The sequence below is a fragment of the Centroberyx affinis genome, unplaced genomic scaffold (genome assembly GCF_046629955.1).
Source record: "Centroberyx affinis isolate AG114_WGS23_722 - 3 ecotype Tasmania unplaced genomic scaffold, CSIRO-AGI_Caff_v1 ptg000281l_1, whole genome shotgun sequence".
NCBI classification, from domain to species: domain Eukaryota; kingdom Metazoa; phylum Chordata; class Actinopteri; order Beryciformes; family Berycidae; genus Centroberyx; species Centroberyx affinis.
The window spans coordinates 226,706-253,115 of record NW_027278960.1 but is presented as its reverse complement, the minus strand read 5'-3'; the positions used below and the strand labels follow the sequence as shown (position 1 = coordinate 253,115).

Genomic DNA, 26,410 nt, shown 5'->3' with positions numbered 1-26,410 from the left:
TCACCACAGTATAATGAACTGTTAGGGTGACAAGGAGAGACAGTGTTGGGACAGTGGAAAAGCACTGTAGAAAAAAACTACCTTTAGCTTTTTCATAGCAAAAAACAAAAGAAAAACTGCAAAAAAACAAAACAATGCTGCCCCTTTGAAAAGGGCAAATAAACCAAGTTTATATATATATTTATAATCAACCAGATTATGGTGAGTCATGCTTTCCTCTGAACTGGAAAAAAACATATGCACTTTGTTTGAAATAGTGGAAAAGTTCTCTGGGTGTTATCAGCAAATCTGCTTTTTGGCTTCATCAGATCAATGTCTTTTAATACTCTACTGCAGTATTTTTTTTTATTTACCCTTACTTCACATACTAGAACAGTGCTTTGACTTCCATGTTTGCTGTTAATCTCCTCAAGCTCCATACTTTACAAAATAAATGTGTTAGATTATCCACTTTCAGCAACTCAACTGAATATTCACCACTCATTTGGCAACCAACCAGATGGGAAACACTTTATAGTAACTTTCTTTAAGAAGCCTTCAACAAATCCTTAATAGACATGAACAAAAAATTACTTCATACTTATGTCATAATTTGCAAAATGTTGAAACAGGAATAATGGCATAGGTTCATCTCATTTGGTTTCAGAGAATTTGTATAGATAACCCTCTCTGCACAGTACGTTTTGCTTGATTAAACATTATAGTGCATTACAGTATATTCAAAACAGTACATTTTCCATACCTTACAAGATAGAATTCAATTAAAATTTTTGAAAATATTCATTAGACATCAAATTGTTTAATATGTTATTATTCATCTGGATGACCTGAAAAGTTAAAATATAAAATAATAATAAAAAAAATAATATAGAACTCAACTGAAAATGGGACAACGGTCATAGGCTTATACCCAAATGAGCATTTTAATGGAAGATGTTATCTTGCCTACATAGCTGTTCAGTCTAGATATATTACTTGAGTCACCATATGAAATGGAATTTAATTAATCTTAATTTTCATTCCATCACCACAATGAAAGAAAATACTTTTTATTGGGGCCACGGTGCTTTCTGAACAAGAGACAATACAAAGAAAACAGCCAATACAACATAGTGTAGCAGTACAATGGTAGGTTTCACCTGAATAAATAAAAGATTGAATAAAAAAGTATCTTAACATTGTCGTAATCAGAATTGGAATTTTAAGTATTGCAATATTAACAGTATTAGTATAAGTGACTGTGGCCAACTAGTTCATTCAATATTTTATGTGAAAACAGTTTATCTTCCTTGTAGTTTATATAGTGATAACATCAAAAATAAGTTGGCAAGAAGTATGACAACACAGAGGAAAATTATAATGGAAAAATGTGTAAGTAAGGTGAAGGGGTAACATTTTATTTGGATAGTCCAATGTTGACACTAAACTAATAATCAGGTGGCAAAAAGTAGATGTTCAACAAAGTGTCACTTGTCTATTTGTTGCATTTCTAACCCTAACCCCAACATAAATACTCCACAGTTTAGATCTTCTGTGTCTTTTGGAGAACTGGCAATGAGAGCATGTATGTAAGTATGAACTATTCAGTTGAGGTTTATATAATTATTTTATATTTACATTTTTCAGGTCATCCAGATGAATTGAATATTAGATGGGGAACAATAGGGCCTTACCTTAACAGTTTGATGTTGTATAGTGAATAGTGAATAAATTTAAATTACACGATATTAAATGCAAATATTTTGCAAGTCTATCTTGGAACATAAGGAAATTGTATTATCTTGCCTACTGTGTTTAAACAGCTGCAATAAGATGACCCTCTGCCATTATTTGAATTTATAGCGTCATGTGCTTTTCCATTGAGATTCTGTGTGTGTGTGTGTGTGTGTATGTGTGATTAAACCTTTTCCAAATTCCACTAACATCAGGAGATGCCCACATTTTCATGACTGTACCTGCAAAGGGACATGAGATATTCCTGTTCAGATTCTAGCCACTTTTAAACCGATTATGGCAACACCACAAGGCCAATCAGCTCTATATCTCTTCAGTGGCCATTAGGGCTTCCCTTCTACCACTGGGCCAAATTTTGGAAAAATGAGCAGGGCGGTTATGTCTAAACTGAAAATGAGCTCTCCAGTGCCTCCAAGTTGTTTGATTGGGCCAATAATGGAGGGTTTGTCTCTTTTTCTGCTGACAGGCCATAAAGTTTCATGGTGTTTAAGTGAATCCATCCGGAAGTTATATGCTTTTTGTGAGAAGTGACGCCCAATACCACACCCCCTTTTGGCCAATCAGTGTGAGAAGTTAATCAATTCTTCCTTGGCCCATGACGAACCTTTGCCTAAAATCTCACCTTTGGGAAATGTGAGATTTTCAAATTGACAGTGTGAGAGTTGGTCTGTCTGTCTGGGCCACATCATTAGCATCTTCAAAAAAACAGCCACACTAAGCGACTGGGAACTACAAACCCCACATCTCCCACACTGAATGAAACAAATGTCTTTGTAGTGGTAATAAAAACATATTTTTTTTTATTTGTTATCCTGTTGTCTCTTAATGCCTCAATAAAGCCTATGATTACTCAAACCTTTCACAAATTTGTTCATCAATGGTTCAGAATAAAATACAAACAAACAAATTCAAAACAAATTAACAAAATATGAATCTAAATCATGATCTCTCCAGGTACACAGACTTCCAGTTCAAACGGTGGGTTTTGTTACACAAACAGGCAGACAAAAATTACTCCCTGACAACACAAAGCAGTGGCAGCCCAAGCTTTGCTGTGTCAGAGAAACTAACCCACAGTGAATAATGACATCTACAAAACAACAATACACCATAAAAATCTTGTCTTAGAACTTAAACAATTTGTACACAAGTGGAGTGCGCCTTGTGAGTTTCACCAGGGGGAAAACCACAAGGCACACACAAGACACTTTTCATCAACATAACGGAGGGTCCGCGTTCATAACTTAGAACAGGAGTGCCGATTTGGGATCAGTTAGTCTCCTGTGAAAATCCCACATGAGCAACATTTGGACAATGTCATTGGGCAATTTTACTGACACTATTATATACAGAATATACTTTTCTTTGTTCTAGCTCACTGTGCTATCCCTTTCTATAATTGCCTTTTAGTTGTGAAGTTGACAAGTTGATCTTGGGACTTGACCGGTGATCCACAATCAGTACTCTTATTCTTACTTTATTATATACTTTATTTGAATGAGACTTGATGAAAACAAGCCCAGGTAAAAATAAAAATAAAAATAAAAATAAAAATAAAACAATAAGTTAAAAATCCAGGTTTCTTCTAGAAGGGAAAATTACCTTCAAAACTTTGACTTAACAGGTTGAACTCTCCCTGGAAGGACTTTAAAATCATCAACTACCTTCCTAACATCCCATTCCACATTGTGCCAATATGTAAACCACCCAGGTGCAAGTCATTTCAGATAGGCAAAAGACGGCACTGTAGGAAGATAACAATTTTCTACTACAGGGTTATGGATTCTGTGTTTAAAAATGTACAAGGGTAGCTAACGCAGAACAGAATGTAATGCACATTAATGGTCAGGATTAACAAGAAATGAGTCAATGCACAACAGACATTATGGTAGTTACAATTAAGTGAGTCACTGTGAGTATTTAGTCAGTCAGCCAGTTACCTGTGGAAACCAAAAGAAATGATCTGTCAAGTATAAAACACAAGGCAACAAAATATAGGATCCCGCCACAAAATTTAACATAAACACCTGTTTTTCAAGCCTAACTTTTTTAATGTTTATACTCACCCACACATAATTTTCAATTCAGTTTAGTTTTGACTTGAGCAGACTGTACTGCATGTGGGCTAAACAGTAAAAAAGCTGTTGAACAGTTCACATCTACTGGTTTGCAGGTGCCTTAAAGTACAACACATTGTCCCTACTTCAATGAAAAGTCCTTCACTCATAGTTTTACAGCAGTTCTCGGAAATCCCACTCCAGTTTCTCCACAAACTATATACAGTCCATTCGATTCAGCAGACAGGGCCAGTATCCACAAAGTGAATTCAAAAACCTCTGAGTAAGAGTACTGATCTAAAATCATTAACCAGGTACCACCGCTCTATATCCAACCTACCTATTCTGAATTAAAGGAAGAAACTGTTCCAAGAGCAACTGGTCCTACCTGTGCTAGAAGAAACTTGATATATACAGGATTGGCAAGGCCTGTATGCATCAAGCATCTCAAAACAGGAGTGCTGATCTAAGAACACCATCAAGGTCTTCCTAACCATTCCCTTCATCATGATCTACAACTGTTTTACTGATCCTGGGTCAGCACAAAGCTCTCCAACTCTTGAGCTCAGCATACATTCAAACTTCCAACATGTTGTGCTTTGAAATATAGCTGGGCATCAAAACCTTGCTGCCAACAATATGTCAAAGCATTTCAAGAAAGCGGCACTTCAGAAACAGCTGGTCACTGATCGTCCCATGGTCGTTTTTACAGTAATAATGTTCTATGACTTAAAACCTGACAAAGTTAAATAAACAGATAAAACCAGTAGCTTATTTGTCTGCTCCTCATGTGGCAAATACTGTGCTTACTACTGAACTAAACCATCTCTTTTGCTGATGTTGCTGTGGCAGCAAGGGGGAGGATGCGTTTTTATTTATCCAATCTTAATGTCTGAGTCTCACAAGCTACTCAACACCTCCCTTCATTTGGTGCCAGCAATTCGGAAAGCCTCATTAGCCATCACGGATTGACATCTTTGACCCAAGGCCTATGAAGGACTTTGTGAATACTGGGCCCAGGAGTAACTTAAGGCAAACTGTGAGATGCTGTTATACCTCTGGCAGAGCAGCAGAGGTTGGTGTTGCAGAGCCGCCGTATGGATGGAAGAGTTCTGTCACTCTGATCTTTTACATGGACTTAGTATTCCACGTAACAACTCACAGCGCTGTGAGGGTCTTTTTTGTCTGGGATAAGCTGTTCATAAGAATCTCTTATATTGCGCTCACAAACATTAATTAACAGAAGATTCCTATTTAATATATAAAACACATCCAAAGACATCTTGAAAACACTACTGATTTCAAGACACTGAGATGTCTAATAGACGCCTAATAGAGTTGTCTTACACTGTGTTCACCAATCTATCTTAAGACACGTCTCAAGGAATTGCAGGATACAATGGTTGCTGGAAATGCAAGTGAATTGGATAATGTGCATACATGCTTGGCTGATATCTGGTATAAAATACTTTCCAATAAAGACCAAAAATGACAGAACTCTTCCACACAAATTCTGTCTGTGTTTTGCATCCATTGTGTTTGTGACGGTATTAACTTGTACGATGCTGTTGTGCTGAAGTCTAAAAGAGCTCCTGGTTCAGTATTTATCTGTGAATGTGGCGTGGGATCCTTCTCCGACTCCTCAACAGCCCTGCAAGACAAATTTAATATTGTGTGAATCTCGGGCAAGTTAATTTTCTGTCATGGAGAATATATGTTTGAGCTGAAACTGAGTGATTCTGGCAATGTGTAACTTGTAAGGTCAATATTATAGTACTATATCAGCCTGAGGGGGAGAAAGAGAGAGAGTGTGTTTGAGTGTGTACCTTAGAGTTGAGCGAGTTCGGCTTGTTTGTCTGCTTCAAACTCGCCCTCGTTCTCGTCGTCTCCATTGTAGTCAGCTAGCTCCTCCTCCATGTCCTTGTCTATCAAACAGTACAACACGGGTATTAACATCAAACACACACATCTCTTTAGCACAGTGCAAGGTAGTTATCTACGACATCACATACATCTCTTTATCCATCTCTTTATCCATCAAACAGCAGAATCTGCTTATTAACAAAGCACACTGCTCTCTCACACACACACGCACCTCTTTCTTCAAGCGGTAGAACATGATCACCAACAACAGACTCTTACAAACTCTAGACCTTAACCTAAAATGGCCCTTTTTCAAAGTAAGGACCTACAAAATGTCAGCGGATTTGGTCGAGTGCATTTATACAGACCCCAAAGTGTTGAGAGTACACAGCCGTCCTACTCAGGACAGAGACAAGGAAGTACTCACTCTCTCATATGCTCTCTCCACTCACACACACACAGTCAGACTTTCTCAGTTAGAGTCCACCATGACACACCCACCTATATTTTCGCCCTGCTGATTCTGTGGTTTCTCCAAATCGACTCCGCCCACTATCTGTTCGTCTGCGTCGTAATCCTCCGGATCGTCAACTTTGTGACCAATAGGAGTCTCATCTGCCTTCCCCTGGCCAATCAGCATGTCTTCCATCCCTGGGTCTGCCTCTGGAGACACAAACCAGGCTTCAGATCAATGATTTGTTTATGAAAATCTCACCACTTCCACTGAATTAAGTAGAGTGGATCGCCTCATCTCGAAGAGCTGCCATGCTGCCTAAGAACATTTATGTTGTATTGATTTCAATAGTTTTACAGTGTTGTGGTTTAAATGCTGGTTCAGAGGCCTTTCCAAGAAAAAGATCTGGAGGAAACACTGAGGTGAAATCCAACTGCCACATATTACAGTGTGAAACAGTTACAAATACAGTTTATCCCAGTGTTTCTACTAGGAGGTCAAGATCCAAAATGGGCACTGGACCTGTTTCTGGTGGGAAACCACAAGTACAAGTGTGTTTAATGTGTTTGGTTCCAATGTAAGGCTAAATTACCACTATCTGGAATATAAAAGGCGAGTTCCTTACCTTCAATCTGTGTGTCCTCTCCATGAGCATCCATCACCTCCACCTCTTTATCCTCAGTCAGGTTCTTCTTCTGCAGTTTACTGGCCTCTTCGTCACCTCCGTCTGTCCCCACAGCCCCCTCTGGTGATAGCAGGGTTTCCTGCTTCGCTGCGGCAACTGAGGGAACGGACTCAGACTCTGGCTTGGAGAGATCCTTTGGAGAAGACAGGATCATTGGGGGATCCAGAGCTGGGAAATAACAAAGGGAGGGTGGGGGGTGTAAGCTTAGTGAAGAAGCACCCAAAAATGCATAAGGCATACACTTGTAAATACAAGTACAAAGGCCATTTAATGTGCGCATATACACGTGCACAAATATGAACACACACACACACACACATTGGATATTTTTATCCAATGTACGCACACACACATACATAAATATAAATGTCATTCCTTTAAGTATTCCAACTATCAGCAGACTGAGCCACTGGGACATCTGTGTCTTTTACCTTTGTCCACTACGATCTCATTGGTCAGTAGTTCAGGCGGCTCGTTTGCTTTGGGCTGGGAGAGGTCGAGGGTGTGGCTTAGAACAGGCGTCGTCTTGGTTTCATCAAGCCCTGCCTTCACAGGCACCTCCCCTTTAACTTGCTCCTCCCCCTTTAGCGTGGGAGCTCCATTCACCTGCTGAGGAGTCAACATCAATATGTTTATCATATTCCTTTACGTCAACAAGGACTTGGGTAGACAAAGATCGTAATAATAGCAACAGCCAAAGCCTACGGCTATTAGGTCTGCGCAACTAATCAAGTGTAAATATATAAGCAATTTAAGTTCAACAATTTATAACTGTTGAATATTGACACAGCTCATTTGATTTAAAATGTCCACTGTGGCGGGGCAACTTTTATGATAATGTTGATATAATGCAAAAAAACAATATATAGTAAAAATATTTTTGTTCTTCATATCATAACTAACCCCATGATTTATATTCATGATAACAATACCTAACAAAATAGTTTGGGCTATCATTTTAGCTATAATCATGCAGCAGGAAAGGCAAACCACAATATTAGAGGGAAAAGCTTGAATCAAGTGGATATTATGAATAGATGTACAGAATAAACATAATTTCAAACGCACAAATTTGAGGCCATTAGATGACTACTCTAAATGTAAGTGGATAGCAGTCTCCAACAGAATGTGTTTTTTTTTTTCCTCTCCACTCACCTCTCTACGGTTCAGTGTGAGAGGAGAAAGTCAACTCACCTGTGAGGAGACAACTGGAGGAGCGATGAGCTTATCCATCTTCTTTTGAAATTCGACTTTAGTGGCTGCCACCCTCTCATCACACAGCTCCTTCTGGGACAGGATCTGGGTGTTACACTGGGTCCTACACACACACACACACACACACACACACACACACACACATACACAGTTTAACCAAGAACAGCAGAGATATATTTAGCTGCCTGAGGGAAAAGAACTGAGGTACAACAATGGTTCCTTCACACATGACAAAAACAAGGAGAGAGAATATAACATGCATGCGATATGTCTGGAGCACAACCTATATTTTTCAATCAGACCTTGCTTGTGAGATTCATTGTAATAAACAGCGAGTCTTATTCACTACAGCGCTACTGGTAAAATGTGATGTAACCGAGTTAGTGGTCGATTATGGTTTTTGTAATTTCATAAAAGGAATTAGCTTTGTACAAGAGGGCTGCAACTGAAATGAATGCCAACAGAGATGAAGCCGTTCACCTTCATCTCCCTTCAAACTGACCTCTGTATGAATATAATATGCAAGTTTTGTAATGATTTTTTTTTTCTTACATGTCGTAAGTGAGTTTCTTGTTTAGGGTGTTGAGGTTGCCTTGACAACTCTGCAGCTCCTTCTGAAGCTTCCCCAGGTCATCATTCAACTGGTTCAACTGACCTACACACACACACACACACACACACACACACACAAAAGCACACACGCACACACAGGAGACATCGACACAAAGAGACCATTGCAGAGCCACATAACATTTTCCTTGGATTTTCTGTATAATTTACTGTATAATGTTGGTTGATAAGTTAATTAAATGTATCTGTTACCTTTGAGTTCCTGTATGGTTTTGGTACTGGAGGAAATATTTTGTTGCAGTGTGCCCTGAAAGCAAAAACACAGCAACTGTCAATATCCAAAGTTCTCTGACATTTTGTGTGTGTGTGTGTGTGTGTGTGTACGTTTACTGTGAGACAACAGACTCTACAGATGACAACTGCCTCTCACACACACACACACACACACACACACACACACACACACACACACACACACACACACACACGCACACGCACACACAACATGGATTATACATTAGGGTGATAGAGTAGAGGTGAGTTAAGGACAGGTCAGTAGCTTAAGTATCACTCAAAAGCTAAACCATTAGGGATCAGTGTTGGTAGTAATGCATTACTGTAATCATATTACTTCTTCCTGTAATGGAGTAAAGTAAGGGAATCCTGTTCAAATTTCAGTAATCACATTACAGTGATTAAAAGAAAGATTTTGTGTCTGTCATTATTTAGATACTTCTGCTGGTAATGTGGGCATAAGTCTACAATATTTATTGGCCCAATGAACACAAGTAAGCCTAACAAAATCATTTTAGGGTGTAACGTAACTAATTACTTTGCTCAGGGAGTAATAAGTAATTAAATTCTTCTATGAAAAGTAAAGAGTAGGGTGTAATGTATTACTTTTTCCTAGTAACAATCCCAACACTGTTAGGGAAATGAGTGGGTGGTGAGGTTGGCAACCACTGATTGAAACAAATATTTATTTTATTCAGCTGTTGAACTGAACAACTACTCTTCTAGAGTCAGTAGATGTCTCGTATATCTAAAGTGTGCCTTGATGCATTTGATGCACAGTTTCCAAGGACGACACAGTTGACAATGTGCATTAACAGTGTCTGTGTGTACCTTGTCCTGGCTGCAGGTGTTCTGGGCTCCTTCCAGCTGTCTCTTGTAGAGGTTTTCTATGCGGCTTATCTGCTCCTTCTGTCTCTGGATCTCCTCCTGGAACTCATTCGTCCTCATCTCTGCCGCTCCGCGCTCCGCCGCCCCTCGCCGCACCTGGCCCTCCAACTCATACAGCTTGGTCTGGATGGACACACACACAAACACACACACAGATAAAGTATGTACACAAAAAACACACAGACGTACAGTTTGATGAATCCAAAATTTAATTAGAAATCATGACACACACACACACACACAGGATTCTGCTGCCAAGTTTCCCCAAGTAGAAATTCCCTCAAGAAAGTATTTCTGACACCTTGGAATGAGAACTAGGCAATTTGCCTTCTTTGCAACCCAGGTCTCCTGTGCCCCAAATATCCCTGACACTTTTGTCGAGTTCCCTCCCACAATAACAATAATATGTTCAAATTAAAATGTATTACTTTTTAACAGTTGATATGGCTTCCATGCTCTCTGCCCCCTAACAGTCACATCTCTGAAACTCAGGTATCATAGAAAATCCTGACATTCCCAGTCCTATTAAACACTTTGTTGGTTTGTTCATGTGAGCTCAACTCATAATTAGATTTCCAACAGCAAATGACAACAGACAGCAGTCGGCAGGAAATCTGCTTTCAAACTTTTTTCAAGTGTTTTTCAAATGAACGTTAAGAAGGAGCCCCTGCAAGGTGGATGGAAAGCAGCTGTTTTGGAAAGACTCTGCGGTGCCTGGCAGAGCTAAACTGGTGAGATGACTAATCTCAAGGAAGAAGAGGCGAGCCTTCACAGCACATAAGCAGCTGACAGTTTATGACTACAACCAGAAAATAAATATAGAAAACACAGGTAGAAATGTTGGTAGTAGTAGCAGACTCCCAGAAACTCTGATCATAAGGAGTCAATATGAAGAATATGAAGCACATTGGCTGCACTGTGGGAGTTTCTGGTAAATGTCAGAGTTGTACCTAAGAACAGTTTGCTGATAGTGGCAGCTACTGCAGCTAGTTGTTATGCACAACCAACTTTTTCAAATGATCAGCTTGGTGGAGGCAACTCTTTTTCCACAAAAAAGCAGAACTGTTTAAGTGTGACCTAAGTCCATCCTTAAGGCTATGTTCAATGATGCACTCAAGTTAGATATTGATGCTACTGTTTGGTTCCTAGCATTTGGTTCCTAGCAAGGAAGATGAACAAAATGAGTGTCCCTCACAACAAAAGTTCAGGCAACAGCAAAGAAAGAGATATTCCCACAGCCGCAACCTTTAACTTATGACCAAACGAGGAAGACCGTTGATAAGAAAGGTCATTTAATTTTGGCGGTAGAGAATCTTGCATTGGAAATTGTGCCAAAGACCTGTGCCAACAAAGTCAGGCAATACTAAGCACCTGTTTCTTCAATTGAAACAGTATTATCCAATAGAGCATGTGAAATGTGAACAACTACAGTCTCAAACGAGTGCTGACAGCTGACCCAGCAAAAACCAGCAAAGTACTTCTCAGCAGCAAACCATAGTATGAGAATTTTCCAGTACTGTACCTAGCCTGTGACAAAAAAACACAATGAGCCACAGACATCACAAATGCCACACATATACAATATACTACAGTAAAGACATTGACTGAAGTGTGGCTTGGCAAGAAGACACAGGTATACCATGATTGGCAATACAAAATACTTTTAACAGCTGGTTTCTTCATCTTTTTAAAAGGGGATATTTGCACCCTCCCGCATAGTAAGAAAACTGCAGAAAATATCTCTCAATCACTCAATCACAAGTACAGACACACATACACAGACACACACAGAGAGAGTAACCTACCTGTAGCTCCAGGTTGCGGGAGCTGGACACCCAGTAGTTAAACCCCAGCACCAGGATACAGGCGATCAGGGCACCAATCATCAGAGGAGGAGACCTGCCTCCGCGACGACCATTACCCAGCCCACCCATGGCTGCCTACAGACTGAACACAGACACAATTACTGGTTTTGAATTAAGCTTCTGTAAGCCACCAACTATACTGACTATTTAAAGTTAGACAGTTAATCCTAGGTGATGTGAGGCCAGGTGCTGCTGATGACACCGGTCTAATCACTTCATGTTTGCATGTTGGTTTTAGACAGACATTTAGGTCACTACAATGTCTGGTGTACTTCCAAGAGGTTAACGAAAGTAAATAGTAATAACCAGATGTAAAAAAAAAAAAAACCTACCTAAATTGTATAAAATACAGAGATACGTTGATGTGATGTAACTGTGGCGCACCAATGCTGATAACTGTATTGTGCATGAATGGGTATTGTGTATCAAGCAGATTTCACACTCAACTTCCTGTCCTTGGTATCTTTAAGTCCAGATATTAAGAAAAGAGAACGGGAACTCTGTTATATGATGATACTGAAATTGTGCTTATCAATTCCACTACAGAAAGTGTGGTGTCCACTTAAACACGACACTTTTTTAATGTCTGCTTTGTAAACCGTTTTCAAAAGCATGGCTATATCGGTCAATGTCAGTAAAAGTACGCAGGTCTGTGCCTAGTATCACCAAATACCCAACACTAAGTACCAGTGCAGGATGCTGAGAAAGCACATGTTAGCAAGACATTCCCACGGACTCATCGGAATCGGATCACATGAGTTATAGTTCACCCATGCCGAGATTCAATGTCAAGGCTTTCATTTCTCCGGGACAATAATGGCTTTCTACAGTGTCATATTGCATTGTCGTGGCACACACGCTTTACATGCCCAACCCTAACCCTCCTTGGGTTCTCCACAACATGCAAATAATAAAAGCGTGGCCCAGGTGCAAAGGATTGTTTACACTGGTAATAGGCAGTTAGTCTGTAATACAGCCTTGTACATGCCCAACCCTTATTTCATGCCCAACCCTCAGTCAGCTGCCTTGGGTTCTTTTCAAAATGCAAATGATAAAATTATGGACCATGTAAAATGCAAACTTCTTATGACCCACGCTAAAAGCTAATTCCAGGGCAGGGGGATAAATCAAATGCTCCTAAGGGGGAAAATACTTAGATTAAATTTGAAATTATCCGAGGAGAGGGTGGTGCATCGCACAAACCAAACTAACGATGCTGAAACCAGTCCTGTGTCAAGTCAACTGATGCACAGGCTGGCCCGGGGCCAGGGGAGTGAACGCGTCCACCTCAGCACTAGCTAGCAAGCCTCGGGGATAAGATGAGATGAGAAAATCTGGCGTCTGCTAGCCAAATCACAGCTCAGGCCTGTGAGTGAGTTATAGCCAAGTTGTGAGGAATACTAACCAGTCCGCTAACCTGACAGCTACCTGTTCACCTTAGATAGCCAAAAAGCTGACTCGTACAACTGATCAGCTAAATTCAGGAACCAGCTTCGCGGAAGACTGGTCTGGTTAATAGTTGGATGTCTGGTTGGTAAACATTCACCCCACAAACATACAATGTAATGATGAGCTATGTATTTAAATTCCAGTATGACGCGTTTCAGCAATTTGACGGCAAACCAGACGAGTCAAGGCAATTTCAGTCAACATAATCACTTCTTTTTTGTTCTAGTCGACAGTGTTGCTCTCAGTGACGGACTGAGCTGTTACCTTGCAAGCTAACACCGTTAGCCAGTAACGTAGCTAGCAGCCACACACTCCACTTACCACTTAACCGGTGGACTTGACTGCCAAAGCAGGAACTAACTGTTGTGTCCAGTTGTTGCAACGTTGATAGTTGATAATCTTGCCGTGTTTCTCCGACAATTATTAATGAGGCAATAGGTAATTACCTCGTGTCCATTCTCCTTAATCGATGCTAGCGTGTCCCTCCGTTGTGTGTGGGACTGGGACGGGTGCTGCTGCCTCCACTTGCTATAGGAAATATCGCCGTTTGCAATGGGGCGCAACAACATTTGGCTAATAACATAATTCAAACATCAATTTCATGCCTGATGTGCAAAGTGGCTCTGCGAGATTAATTTATAGAATGAAACGTAAGCCACAAGAAGGCACTCTCATTACAGTATCGATGCTGTTATTTCTGAACAAAAATACTTGAATGCTCGACTGTCGAATGCTAAAGTTGGAAGTAGGAGTTTACAAAGAGCACCTGAAGGCAGCAGGTCTGTTCAGGAAACGAACTGAGAGCATTGAAGAACAGCAATGGATTTGTTGCTCACGAACTATGATCTCAAAATTAAGACAAAAAAAAATTGGTAACTCTTAATTACACATTATTTACCCTTGAGTAGATGTGTTGAGCAGGCCTATTTTTGAAATAATTTGGAATATTAATGCACATGTTGTGTAATTTATTTTCACTTAGCTACTTAAATACACTGACCATTTTAGATACAGGCCCATTTCTGAAGTTTGATATGAAGGTAGGCTACAAATAATCCAACATTTAAGTAGTTTGTCCACAGTGTTTCATATGTGATGATGCATCACAATTTAAGTCATTCATAATCCAACAAGGTTGTGTGTAAGGGTAAACTAATTATTGTTTAGTGCACGATCATTGCCTTGCTGCTTGCAGCTTTCTCGAGAACCGCTCATCCAAACAACTTCACACTCGACACTGCGCTTCCAGTCGCTTGCTTTGAGCCCCGCTGCTGCACAGAGCGCTGTTCGCTTGTTTATTCAAAGTTTATTAATATTGAACGTGTCGCGTGTCCAATCCGACACTGCACGTCCTTGGGTCCCCAGCAATACACCCGCCAAGTGTGAAGTAGATCGGACGAACGGTTCTCGTGATTTGCGAAGGACACACATACAGACAGAGATTCCCTGCTTTATAGTAAATAGCAAATAGACAGTATTCAGACACCAAATGTCAAACAAGAAAAATACATTACGGAGTCATGTTTGGTTCATAACAGTTTTGTTTCAGCCATAGTGACATATTTAATTCTAGGTTGAAAATGACATTTCTCAACTCTCATTGCCATTTCCTCACAGGACAATGAAATTCCATATAAATCACTAGGGGGCCGGCCTGAATGCTTTTCTCATCAGTTAGGTGCAAAACTTTGCCACATGCCATCCATTCTCCCGCATCCAATCCATTATTTATCCGTGCTATCTAATAAAAACAAAAAATAGAAAAATACCATTAGAAAATACTTTCAAAGAGTTGGCTAAGCTAAGACTTTGGATGAGAGACATAATGAGGATAAAAGGTCCAATCCCATTACAAGCTACCAGTGAATAGTCCAGTTACAGTAGTCGGTCACATTAACGATGAGGTGTGAAACTCATCGCTGAGAGTTTATGTTTTTACTTTCATCCATTTTTCTGCTTGCATGTTCACGTCTCAGATACATTCTCTTCTTCTTCTTCTTTGTTTCCTGAGACGTTATCCCTTCATGTGAACTTCCCTCACAAAGGTATTTCAAAAGTATCATCTTGCCTTCCCTCTGTGTCCTCTCTTCGGTCTGTCAAGCATCGTCGAAGATGCCCGTCTGAGAGGGTGACAGAGACAGGTACTGTCCTCCTGTGAACCTGCAGTGTCAGAGAGAGACAGACAGAGGTGATGGTGAAGAATGAGAAATCTCAATCAATAGATCTAGTTCTGTAGGCCTTATTCTTTGTTTTACATATACATAATGTCTCTGTATCTGCTGCCGACTGGTTTCAAGTGTCAAGTTTGTCTAGTTATATAGCCCTTTATCACCAGCCTTAGACCCTCAGTGCATAAAAGGAAAAACTCCCATGAAAAAACCTTGTTAGGAAAAAGAAATGGAAGAAACCTTGGGCGGGCCGTGTCACCGAGGGATCCCCCACCGGGACGTCTGAGCGTGCAATAGGTGTGCCGGGAAAACAGTGACAAGAACATGGGCAATGACAAGAGTAAAACAGAAAAACAGAGAGACAGATGAGGCACAAAGAGGCAACATGCGGCAGAGAGATGGGACAACTAAAATATCCACAGAAGCAAAGGCAGAACGTGCAATTCACATCGAGGTAGAAACAGCATCAGAGATGACTGATGACCGTGAGGGTGGTGGTAATATTGTGTACCTCCAAGTAAGCACTAGGTTTAATTTTGTTTGTGATTCATTGTGGTGTGAGTTACATCAGAGCCTTACCTTTTGGTTGGTGAGCCTGTGAGATCTTCATCACTGTTGTTGTCTTGCAGTAGGCCAGTCTGCTGCTCCCTCTGCTCACTGTCTCTCCAAGAAAACTGGATTGCTGCAGGTAGACAACAATGTATATATATAAGCACAAGCATACACACACACACACAACAGGAATTCATTGTTTCTTGAGTAATAGATATTAAGTGAAAGTGATACTCAGCCACAGGGTGAATTTGAACCAGTTTTTAGTTCATAGTCTATGGATTTTGGAGGGAAAATAATGTCAGTATTCTCTTTTTGTTGAATATGGACAAACTGCACACTGCCCAAAGCCACTGAACACAAAGGAAGGATACAATTGGGAGTGGATTTGTTCTACTGTAGCGGAGTGGCCCTGCCTGAAGCCTTGTAAGGATAAATGTAAGAGAGAGAAATGTGAGAAATAGATGTTGGAGCATGCATGTGGGAGAGCTGTTCAGTCTAGTTACACAAGTGCACACTTGAGGATAGAATTGTCTGTGAGGGGAGGATTGGGAGTCGAATGGTGCTGAATGTACCAGAGTAACCCAACCTGAGATACTGTAAGCCTCGGCCTTGGTTTCCTGCATGAGAGACTGAATCTAGTCTGTTAAACTCAATCTGCTCCATGGAGGAATTTTTAATAATCAATTGTTCTATTCTCCAATTTTTCTACAAACTAACTAACTCACTTAAACTAACTTAAAACTCACACAAATGCATGTGCAACACAGTGAATTATTGAATGCTTTGGTAATAGTTTTCTTTAATCTTTACCACTTGTCTTGGTCTCGGCTAAAGGGCTGCTGTCGTCGTCCTTTAACTCAGAGTAACCGCTTCTCCTCCATCCTGCGGCCCCCTGGACCCCGTACCGCTCCCTCCAGGCCTGACACACACACACACACACACACACACACACACACACACCACCACAAACCAGTGCACCCAGTGAGCCAACAGGTTGGTTGTTATATGTTAGTAATGTTGGCTTCTTAGAAAATTGTCAGAGAAATGATAGAGTTAATTCTTCTAACCCATCTGCGATTCCCCCCATCCTCTGTCTTCTGTCGTTTTCTTCTCTCTATAAAGAAAGCACAAATTACTGGGTGTTTCAAAAGTAGGTACATTGTTAATACATTATTAATACTCACTCTATTATTCAATATTTTTCCTGTTTCCAGGCACACCTATTATTTATGGGCTATTGAATGTTGAATTATTTTGATAAAATTACTAAATGAAAAATAAAAATTGCCTGCCTGCTTTTGAAACGTACTGTATGGTCTACATTTTTAACATGCATGCTGCACTGTTGCTCACAATAACAATGAATGAACAAATAAATGAATGAATACCTCGACAAGTACAGCCAATACATTTTTACTGGATTGTAAACAAATTAATATAAAAGAATGAGCCAAAGAATGAATTAAAGAACCTGCCTCATTTAATAACTATAGCAAATAAATTGACTAAAAACAATAAAGGAACAAGTCTGCGATTGAACAACAAATGGCTGAATGAGCCAAATAAACACTGTGCCTTTGAACAGAACTATTAGAAAGAAGCGAGTGATTGAACGAGTGAATGAACTTACCTCTTCTGATGAGTTCCCTGCCTTCATCCACCAAGTCAGAGGTCAAGTCATCGTTGGTAATGTACTGATGGAAGCCCAGGAGGTTCAAACAACGAGAGCCCAGGCTGCACACACACACACACACACACAAACACACACACACACACCAATGCAAAAATACTGTTACACATTTAACAATTCTTGATTCTTGAAAACTTGATTCCTAACACTTGACTAATAAAGGTTTTTCAAGGTTGATGCCTTCCCTATAGACAACCAGTGTAGTATTGATCTATTACAAATATACATAAATAAAACAAGCTGCATCATATCTGTCATATCAGAGGTGGACGACATGGTGAGAATTGGTAAACTGATACATGGGTCGAATCCTGCTTAACACACATAAAAAACAATGTTTTAAGAATTATTTTCATAATTTCAACTAGCTGCTGAAGCTGAAGGGGAGACTGACCAGCTTGTTCAACTCATCATCACAGTAATTTAATAATGTTCGTTAATAATTTAACACAAAATGTAATTTAATTACTGTATTGAATTAATACAGTGTATAATTTCTTACTTGTAAAAAGTGGCCAAGCAGAGCAGCAACACCAGCATGGGGTAATAGATGTAGAATCCATCAGATATGAAGGACAGCAGATGCATAGAGCCCATGATCTGACAGAGAGAGAGAGAGAGACAGAGAGAGAGAGAGAGAGAGAGGGAGGAATAAGGGGCATGATGGAGATATTTCCACATTTCCAGTGCACCAGTCAATTTGGTCTGGACCGAATTTGAAATATCTACAGTTGGTTTTTAGTGCTTGTGAACACTATAAATGTTTTTGAAAGAATAGCCAGAATAGCATTCTCAGGCTTGTGACTGTGATAGGTACACTACACATGTGTATGGATGTGTGTGTGTGCACGCGTTTGTGTGTGTGTTTGTTGTTATGAATGCCTGCGTATGTGGGCATGCATGTATTGGTGCGTGTGTGTGTGTGTGTGTGTGTGTGTGTAACCTACAGAGGTGTAGGAGGTCTGTATTCTGTCTTGGTGGGAGACGGCAGAGTCCATGTGAATCAGACCCAGGAAGTTGAGGCACAGAGGAGGAGTCAGGCGACAAAATAACCTGAACACAAAGAAGAAGAGAATGAGAGAGACCTGGTGTGACCAAACAGGGTCAAAGTCAGACCAAATTCAGCCTCCACCTTCAAAAGTGTGCCTCCTAACATTGTATCCCTCTCATTTGTCCAACTGTTTATTGTAAGACTTCCCCCAGTCTTTATTACAACACTTAGATGCACAAAACTGCTGCAATTTAACTTGATGTTTAAGTCTGGAAATCAATTTTATTACAAATTATAGTAGGGACATACATGCCACTGAACTGCAGGCTGTAAGCGTCAGTCTGGTGATGTGGCACCAGGTAAAAGTAGTTGAAAACTCGTATCCTGAACACTGTGGAGTAGACACACACACAGAGGAAGAAGATGCTGACAAAGCACACCATCTGGTGGAGAGAAAGCAACACAACAGGCAGAAAGAGGAGGCAGGTTAGCTGGATTCATTCAGTACAGTTACATTTATATTAACAGTTATATTAAGTGCATACAGGCTCATTTGCGCTAGTGGCAAAAATGTCTTTTCACATCTGGGTTAAGAAGTGCTCTAGCCAGAGATTTTTTTCGTTGATGACATTTTTCTTTACATTTTTAAATGTATCTTTGGTTTCTGGTCACCCCAAAGATGGCAGAGCTAAAGCCAAAATTAAAGGAAAAATCCACTCTAACATACTTTAACACAGCTGTTAAAAACAGCTGTTAAAACAGCTGGCCATGTATTTTGCCCAGACGCACGTATCTTGCATCTGGGCCTATTGTGTTGTTTGGTGGTGTATTTTTCTTAATTTATTTTGTGGATAACTGGCCAAATGTAAAAAACGTGACGACACTATCCTAGGGTGGATTTTTCCTTTACATCTAAATTTGCCTGTTTATGCTACAAGACAAATACCACTTTGGCGAGAGCCTTTTTGAAAGCCTGCTGAGAAAAGACAAATTTTACACTTCTACATTACAATATTCATACACATACAATCATTTCCATCCTTTCAGTCTCATATTCAGTCTTTTTTTGTGAAAAATGCTGTGGTGAGATGATTCCACTTGTTTCCAAGGCAGTTTCTGTGTGTTTCAGTGTGCCTCCATGTGTACAGTATGTTCCCACCTCGATACAGATGTAGTTGTACTGCTTTTCAGCCATCCGAACGAAGACAGCGAAGAGGGAGAGGACGGGCCGTGTGCTGAAGAAGGTGCACTCCGACCAAACCACTGCTGCAGAGAGGAGAGCCAGCAGCACCGCCAGCACCCTGCAGAAACCCTGCCGCAACACACACTCCCAGTACCACTCTGAGGAGGACACATACACACACACACACACACACACACTGATGCATGAGTCTACATACACATACAGGTCCACACATGATACACACATGTATGGACGCATACACAAACACACTCAAAAGCAAAGAGGATTATGTTACCGCCACACAGTATGAAATTTTGTGTCTCATATGCTGTCCTCTAATGCAGTGGTTCTCAACGTGGGGTCCGGGGACCACCAGGGGTCCTTGAGGGAGTTCCAGGGGGTCCCCAGCAAATTGATGAATTGTTAAACTTCACCATTAATTCATTTACAAGAAGTTAACACAATTAGAGAATGTAGACAGATGACTTTTTTGATCAGTTTCTCTGTTATGTCTCTACCTACAATACAAATAGTCATGGAATTCTGGACAAAATCATATCTAATAATAAAAATATTCTCTATTTTGAGAGACAAAGTCTTATCAAATGGGGGGTCAGGGGCCCAAATGTGGACTAAATTAGGGGTCCTTGATATGAAAAAGGTTGAGAACCACTGCTCTAATGAAACAATGGTTTTCTACACTTTTTTCCCCATGACATGTGCATGCATGTGCACACACAAACATAATAAGTTACACCAGGAAGTGTCCTTTCTATGGATTTTAATTCTATGAGTACCGCACTTCCATACTATTCTATCAAGGGTTTTTGAAGGCCGATATCAATACCAATATTTTTGTATTGAAGCTGCCGATATGTGTTGTTGTTGTGTTAAATTATCTTACATTATTCGATGGTGGTATGTAAAGGTTTAATATTTGACATTGATGATGTGTTATGTTCTGTACAGTGTACAGTGACTGTCTGTTACTCTTCAGTATGCAGGGGTTGTGTAGTATTGTGTTACGTCCATTACAACATGCTGCACTATGTTACCATATCATATATCATTTGGCATTTAACTGTGTTTGTAGTATAGTAGATGCTTGTAGGTCAACAGTGTACATCAGATATGTATTTCATGCTGTACTTCTGAGAGCATCTGATTACAAATTAATATTAGCTAGACAAATGGTGATAAAAAAATTACCAGTGGCTTCTTCGTCTGTCATTTTGACTCACCGCTTTGGCAGATAACCTGTGTTAAAGATGTCTTTTCTCTTTTATAACAAAAATACTTTGGTAGCTAGGACATTAAATCAGCTGGTTGGGGATGAAATTCTGATTTCAACTGCTGCTGTGGCTGGTTGAAAACACATAATGCCCTTAGTGTAGGATGATGAATTTGGCACTTGGGTAGTATGATCTGAACTGACCTACAGAAGGAGTGTAGATGAACCTGCGGAGCCAGCCATGGTGCTGAGCTGAGGGGAAGCTGTGGATGAACTGGTGGGCCGGGCTGCTCTGGCTCTTAGCTGCGTCTTCTAGATGGAAGGCCTGGTCTAACAGGATGGACCACTGGACCTGAGTCTGACCCTGTCTCTGCACTGCAGAGATCACCTGAACAAACACACACACACACACACACACAACCATGGCCAATAGACATCATTATTCAAATCACACCATGCTGTCATGTCTCATGTTTGCAGTTTTTTGCTGTGTTTCTGTCCAGATCACAGCACTATGTTTGTCATAAATAACAGTTACTTGTTTATGAAGCTTGACTAGGCTCCTCTTGGTGGGAAGGATGTTTTGTTGGCTGTCACCACCAACACGGCTTTCCACATCCCTCCCCATCTGCTCCTGGTACTCCACGGGACACTGAAATGAGACGACTAACAGTGAACATAGTCCCATAGAACAAGGAATGTCAATAGGATATAAATAGGACAAGATTATCAGAAAAAACTCACAAAACCTTGACTGTAAAATGTGACACAAATAAGCAGGTAGTAAAGGTAGTAGATGTAGTAATGAAGGGTTTTTTAAGTTTTCTCACCTTTCTCAAAACAGTGTCCACATACTTCCTGAGACAATGGTTGTACCTGACAGATTCATGGGCAGTTGCCACCTCCTGATAAAAAATAAATGTTTTTTATTTTTTTAAGTAAAAAAATTGTGTGTGTGAATTTGTGTTGTAATATATCAAGGGTGATTGGGCCAAGATTCTGATAAAGATACTGATCCCTGTGCAACTGAAAAATGGGTGTTTTGATTCTGTTCTGCAAAGAAAGTAAGTAATGAACTTTTTAGATTAGTTTTTACAGCACCGCTGCTGCCCTGTTGCTCCACCCTCAAGATAATTTTTTTCCGTATTAACGCAGGATAGATCCAAGGTGGAAGAGCATCTACTGTACCACTAGCGCTACACACAGCTACCAATAAAAACTTGACACAGGCACATTTTTCAGTCCTCTCACCTCCATGACATCTGCTAAGTTTTCCTCGGCCTCCGCCTTCTCAGTGGCCATTTTGGCTGCCTTGAAGTAGGTCTTGGCCAGCAGGTAACCATGGCAAGATGAGAGCCAATAGGAGCGCGGGATCTCCACCAGGCCGTAGCCTAGCAACAGCACTAGAAGGAACAGGCCCCAGGTGTTGGCCGCTGTGATGCCGATGGTCTGGAGCTCCGTCCTGTTCAAGTTTTACAAAGGCAAACAAATCAATACACTGGCATGGGGCCAGCAGAACAACACTGCCACACAGTGCAACTTCAGGCAGCGAGGCTCATTCATGTGAACTCACTGGTGTTATTTTTTCTTTCTTTTCTGTTCTTTTCTTTGATGTTTAAAAAGAAGTGTGTCCCTGAATCCCTTGGCTTAACTGTTATTGGACTGCACTCAGTAATGAAAGATCATATGACATCCCAGAGGGTCGGGAGGTAATTGAAGAAAAATACTGATGTACGGTCAGTTAAGTGTTGTTTTCTGTTTCTGTGCTGAAAGTTCTGGGTGAGTCTCTGTTGACACTTTTAAAAAGCAGCTGGCCTTTGTCTAGTTCAGACTGGCCTTTGTCTAGCCTCTTGTATCTGTAATTCTGTGTCTCTTGTTTTTTATGTTTTATTGTTTTTTATTGTTTTATGGTCTTATTTTAACTATTTTACTCTTGTGAAGCACTTTGTGACTTTGCTCTATGAAAGGTGCTATGTAAATAAACTTTACTTACTGACGTACTACTGTTCTGCCCCAAGAAGAACTGTATGGAAAATCCCGCAGTGCAAATGTAGGATAGAGGCCAAGTTCTGGCAATGGTACAGTGTGCTTTACTTACCATGTGAGCTGCCACTGCCGGTGAGCAGCCAGGTAGATGAGTAAAGAGATGAAGATGAGGAGGTAGGTGCCGTAGTAGATGGCGTTTTCAATCAGAGCTGTTTTAATCTTTCCAACCATGGAGAAAGCCCCTGACCGCGCATAGGACTGCATGAAGGGCAGCAGCAGCCTGCACACACAGATACACACACAGATACACACACACACACACACACACACACACACACACACACACACACAAGCATGCAATGGAGCGTGTTTACAGAGACAGTGAACATACCAAATGACAAAAAAGGTGGAAAGTGATAGCTCCTGTAGTCAGTGTTTGAGTGAGTCAGTGTTTGAGTGAGTGAGGGTGTGTGTGTGTTGGTGTGTGTGTGTGTGTGTGTGTGTAAGTGAGTGTGAGTGGCAGAATCTCACCAGGTGAGAAACTGGGATGTCCAGTACACCACTCTCCAGAACACCGGTAGGACGCCATCTGGGATGTAACTCCAAGGCTCCTCACACACCTTGGGTACACTGAAACACACACACACACACATGCACGCACCCAGACAAGTATGAGCAAACGTGTGTGCACACTCATAGTAAAGTTTCACAAAGCAAACAGTGAAATTATTCCCATTTACAACACACTGGACATATGCTTACACCTTTATCAACTGAGGTAAAAGACAAACAGTTGATGTAACCTTTTTACATCATATGACCGATGATGACATAACTTTATTGGCTGTTGTGAAAGTGACACAGAAACCCCCAACCACAGTGCCAAAAACCAAAAGCACACTGATAAATATACTGTTGAACATGTCACTAGTCAGCCCCGTGAGTTAAAGGTGCAACTGTTACTCAGCAATTTAACCAGTTACATTTACTGTCTCACTGCTATTGCTTAGGAAGATTAAAAAGATGTCCAACTACTCTGAAGAAATTCATGTTTTAAGCTACTACTACTGCTATGTTTCCATAATTATCCAACCCAATTTCCTGCAAAACTGGTGAAATTTAGAAATCCATGGCATCACAAGCCATTTTTTCAGTCAACACTCTTATGCAGAGAACCTAACAGCATGAATATAAAATGAGACAGATTAGGTCACATAATCACACACTGTTACTGCCACCGGCAAAAACATTTTGTGTGAGACAATCAAAGTATCACAGGGATTGTTAAACAATCGCACTGAGTGCGTCAGGTCCTTCCAAGGCTTTTCTTGATGTGGCGTCTTGAATGATTTATCTGCTTTACTTGACGAAGTCAAACTAGTATTGTGTAGTTCAATCCCTAGAACATGGCATCAACCCACAACAAGTATGCATGCTTGTATTAATACATTACTAAGTATAACTTGCTGAGAATAAAAGCTATGTCAAATGTAACACCATGAAAGCTAGAGTTCATAAGATTTAAAGCATTGAAACACATCTAAACTGTCACCAGGAAGTGAGAGGGATCAATAAATGAGGCTCGTCTGTGAAAAACCCAGTGAACACCTGAAAGCCAATATCTGTTGTCTAGGTCCAAAGTTTGAGGCTCATAACTCTCTCTACCTGAGGAACGATGCAAGTTAAAATGTCCAATTCAAGGCTTGGATGTATATAACAACTGTATTACCATCGCAAGATTATTTACATTCATTTTCATACATATCTTTTAACCAAAATGTGATATTTTGTTCAGCATGTTGGAGTTAACATATGGCCAAGTTTTTCAGTATTTCAAGAAACTGTGTCTTCAGTCATTCAAAACAGAGTCCCACTTACCTGCCAGTTGGATAAACAGATGAGTTGGATTCTGTCTGATTAGTGTGTCTCGCTCGAGTCACTGGAGTAGGATGCTCTCCGTTATCATGCTTACACTGCTTGTAGATGGTCTAGAAGAGGAGCGGAGGACACGTGTACACACACACACACACACACACACACACACAAAATTAAATAGAAGATGGAGCATCTATTGGTCATATCATGATGGCACAGGTAAGACTCTGGAGGCAACAACAATGTAAATAAACAATAATACAATGGGGTCCCACACACAACTCATACTCACACATAAACAGATCACCTGAAAAAATGCATACACACACACACACACACACACACACACACACACACACACACACACACACACACACACACAAAGTCTAGTCTTGTCCTGTTTTTTTATCACGTTTGGAGAAATTTCGAACAATTATAGTTGATATGGCAATAAATCTTAAATCTTCCATGCCATACTCACATGCAACACACACACACACACTATATAGTTCCACTAGTTTCATACCGTGCTGACATCGAGCGGCAGGATGAAGACGATGAGGAAGCAGAGGAACCAGGACAGCAGCGTTCCCAACAGCACCATCCGCTGCTGCTTCCGCAAGTCTCCATAGCGCTGCAGGAGGTAGAGGGCCAAGAAGAAGACCACCACCACCACAACGGCCAGCGCAGCACCACTCATAGTGATGACCGGGACAAATACACAGGCGTCAGGAAGTCATGATGACAGACTGGAGGGGGGGGGGGAGAGATAGAGGGGAGAGAGAGAGAGAGGAAACTCATTGGAGAAACTCTAAGCAGAATTGGATATCAGCTCTTATCTTCTGGAAGAGAGAGAGAGAGAGAGGGAGAGAGACAGAAACAGTATGACCTGAACATCCAACACAACACATATGATGTATACACTAATGACGCAAGGAGAGGTTGAAAAAGGAAAGAGAGAAGAAAGAGAAAGAGAGAGAAGAGGAGGGAAAGAGAGGGGGGGGGGGGATGGGGAATCAGGGAAGAGAGTGAAATAAACAGTAGGAGAGAGGGGGAGGGACAAAGGAGAGGAGAATGAGCAACAAGAGGCAGTCAGAGGAGACAGAGAAAGTCTGACAGATGTGTGCTTTTAAGCTTGAAGTCTGGTAGGAATAACATCCACACATATAGACATTGTTGCCCGCAGTATCGGACTTGACTATGTCCAAAAAGCTGGGGTCCAAAATGTCCCTATAAACCCTCATATTGGGGACTTGCAGTGTGTCTGTGGCACTCAATAGCGAATTTTAGCGATCTTATCGTACTTTATGGTATTTTTTCATCTCCTACACTATAACATTTCTAAAATATGTAGTTTCGTAATTTTATGTATTACTATTTATTACTATTTATTTAAGATCACTATCGTTTCTTGTCGTAATGGTGCAGCCAGACACTCAGTCCCAAGAGTTAAACTTGTGGACACAGCGCTGATTATTTTCACGAGTTCTGCCCATCATCTGGCATTTGGGTCATGTGAAATTTCCAATGTTATTGATTAAAACCAGCGCTCGCTCATACGCTGCAGGCATGCGATTATCTTCTGCTCGAGAGTTTCTGATGTATGATTTTTTTTTTCCAATGAACGAATATAACTACAGTAAGCAGAGCTGAAATG

The 26,410-nt window shown here is 40.6% G+C and overlaps 2 protein-coding genes across 3 annotated transcripts; both read right to left on the bottom strand.

Annotated features, from left to right (window-relative positions):
* Positions 1-2,511: 2,511 nt before the first annotated feature.
* golm1 (golgi membrane protein 1) lies at positions 2,512-13,567 on the bottom strand. Of its 2 annotated transcripts, none has more exons than XM_071513572.1 (11): positions 13,396-13,567; positions 11,566-11,707; positions 9,704-9,883; positions 8,831-8,885; positions 8,561-8,663; positions 7,988-8,111; positions 7,225-7,402; positions 6,734-6,961; positions 6,156-6,317; positions 5,618-5,716; positions 2,512-5,442 (listed from the first exon to the last, which is right to left on the bottom strand). In XM_071513572.1, exons 2-10 carry the CDS (start codon positions 11,692-11,694, stop codon positions 5,619-5,621), a joined length of 1,257 nt encoding a protein of 418 aa, XP_071369673.1. In that variant the 5' UTR covers positions 11,695-11,707; positions 13,396-13,567; the 3' UTR covers positions 2,512-5,442; position 5,618. The 2 variants fall into 2 exon arrangements, with proteins under 2 accessions (XP_071369673.1, XP_071369679.1); XM_071513578.1 differs by having other exon boundaries at positions 13,521-13,565.
* Positions 13,568-14,599: 1,032 nt separating this feature from the next.
* On the bottom strand, positions 14,600-25,453 carry LOC139639418 (G-protein coupled receptor-associated protein LMBRD2B-like). Its single transcript, XM_071513513.1, has 17 exons — positions 25,280-25,453; positions 24,757-24,866; positions 23,410-23,508; positions 22,991-23,158; positions 22,144-22,354; positions 21,723-21,797; positions 21,431-21,544; positions 21,097-21,280; positions 19,638-19,819; positions 18,788-18,921; positions 18,435-18,540; positions 17,990-18,087; positions 17,428-17,531; positions 16,865-16,911; positions 16,608-16,716; positions 15,822-15,924; positions 14,600-15,234 (listed from the first exon to the last, which is right to left on the bottom strand). The coding sequence occupies exons 1-17, from the start codon at positions 25,451-25,453 to the stop codon at positions 15,171-15,173; spliced, it is 2,082 nt and encodes a 693-aa protein (XP_071369614.1). The 3' UTR covers positions 14,600-15,170.
* Positions 25,454-26,410: the final 957 nt, after the last annotated feature.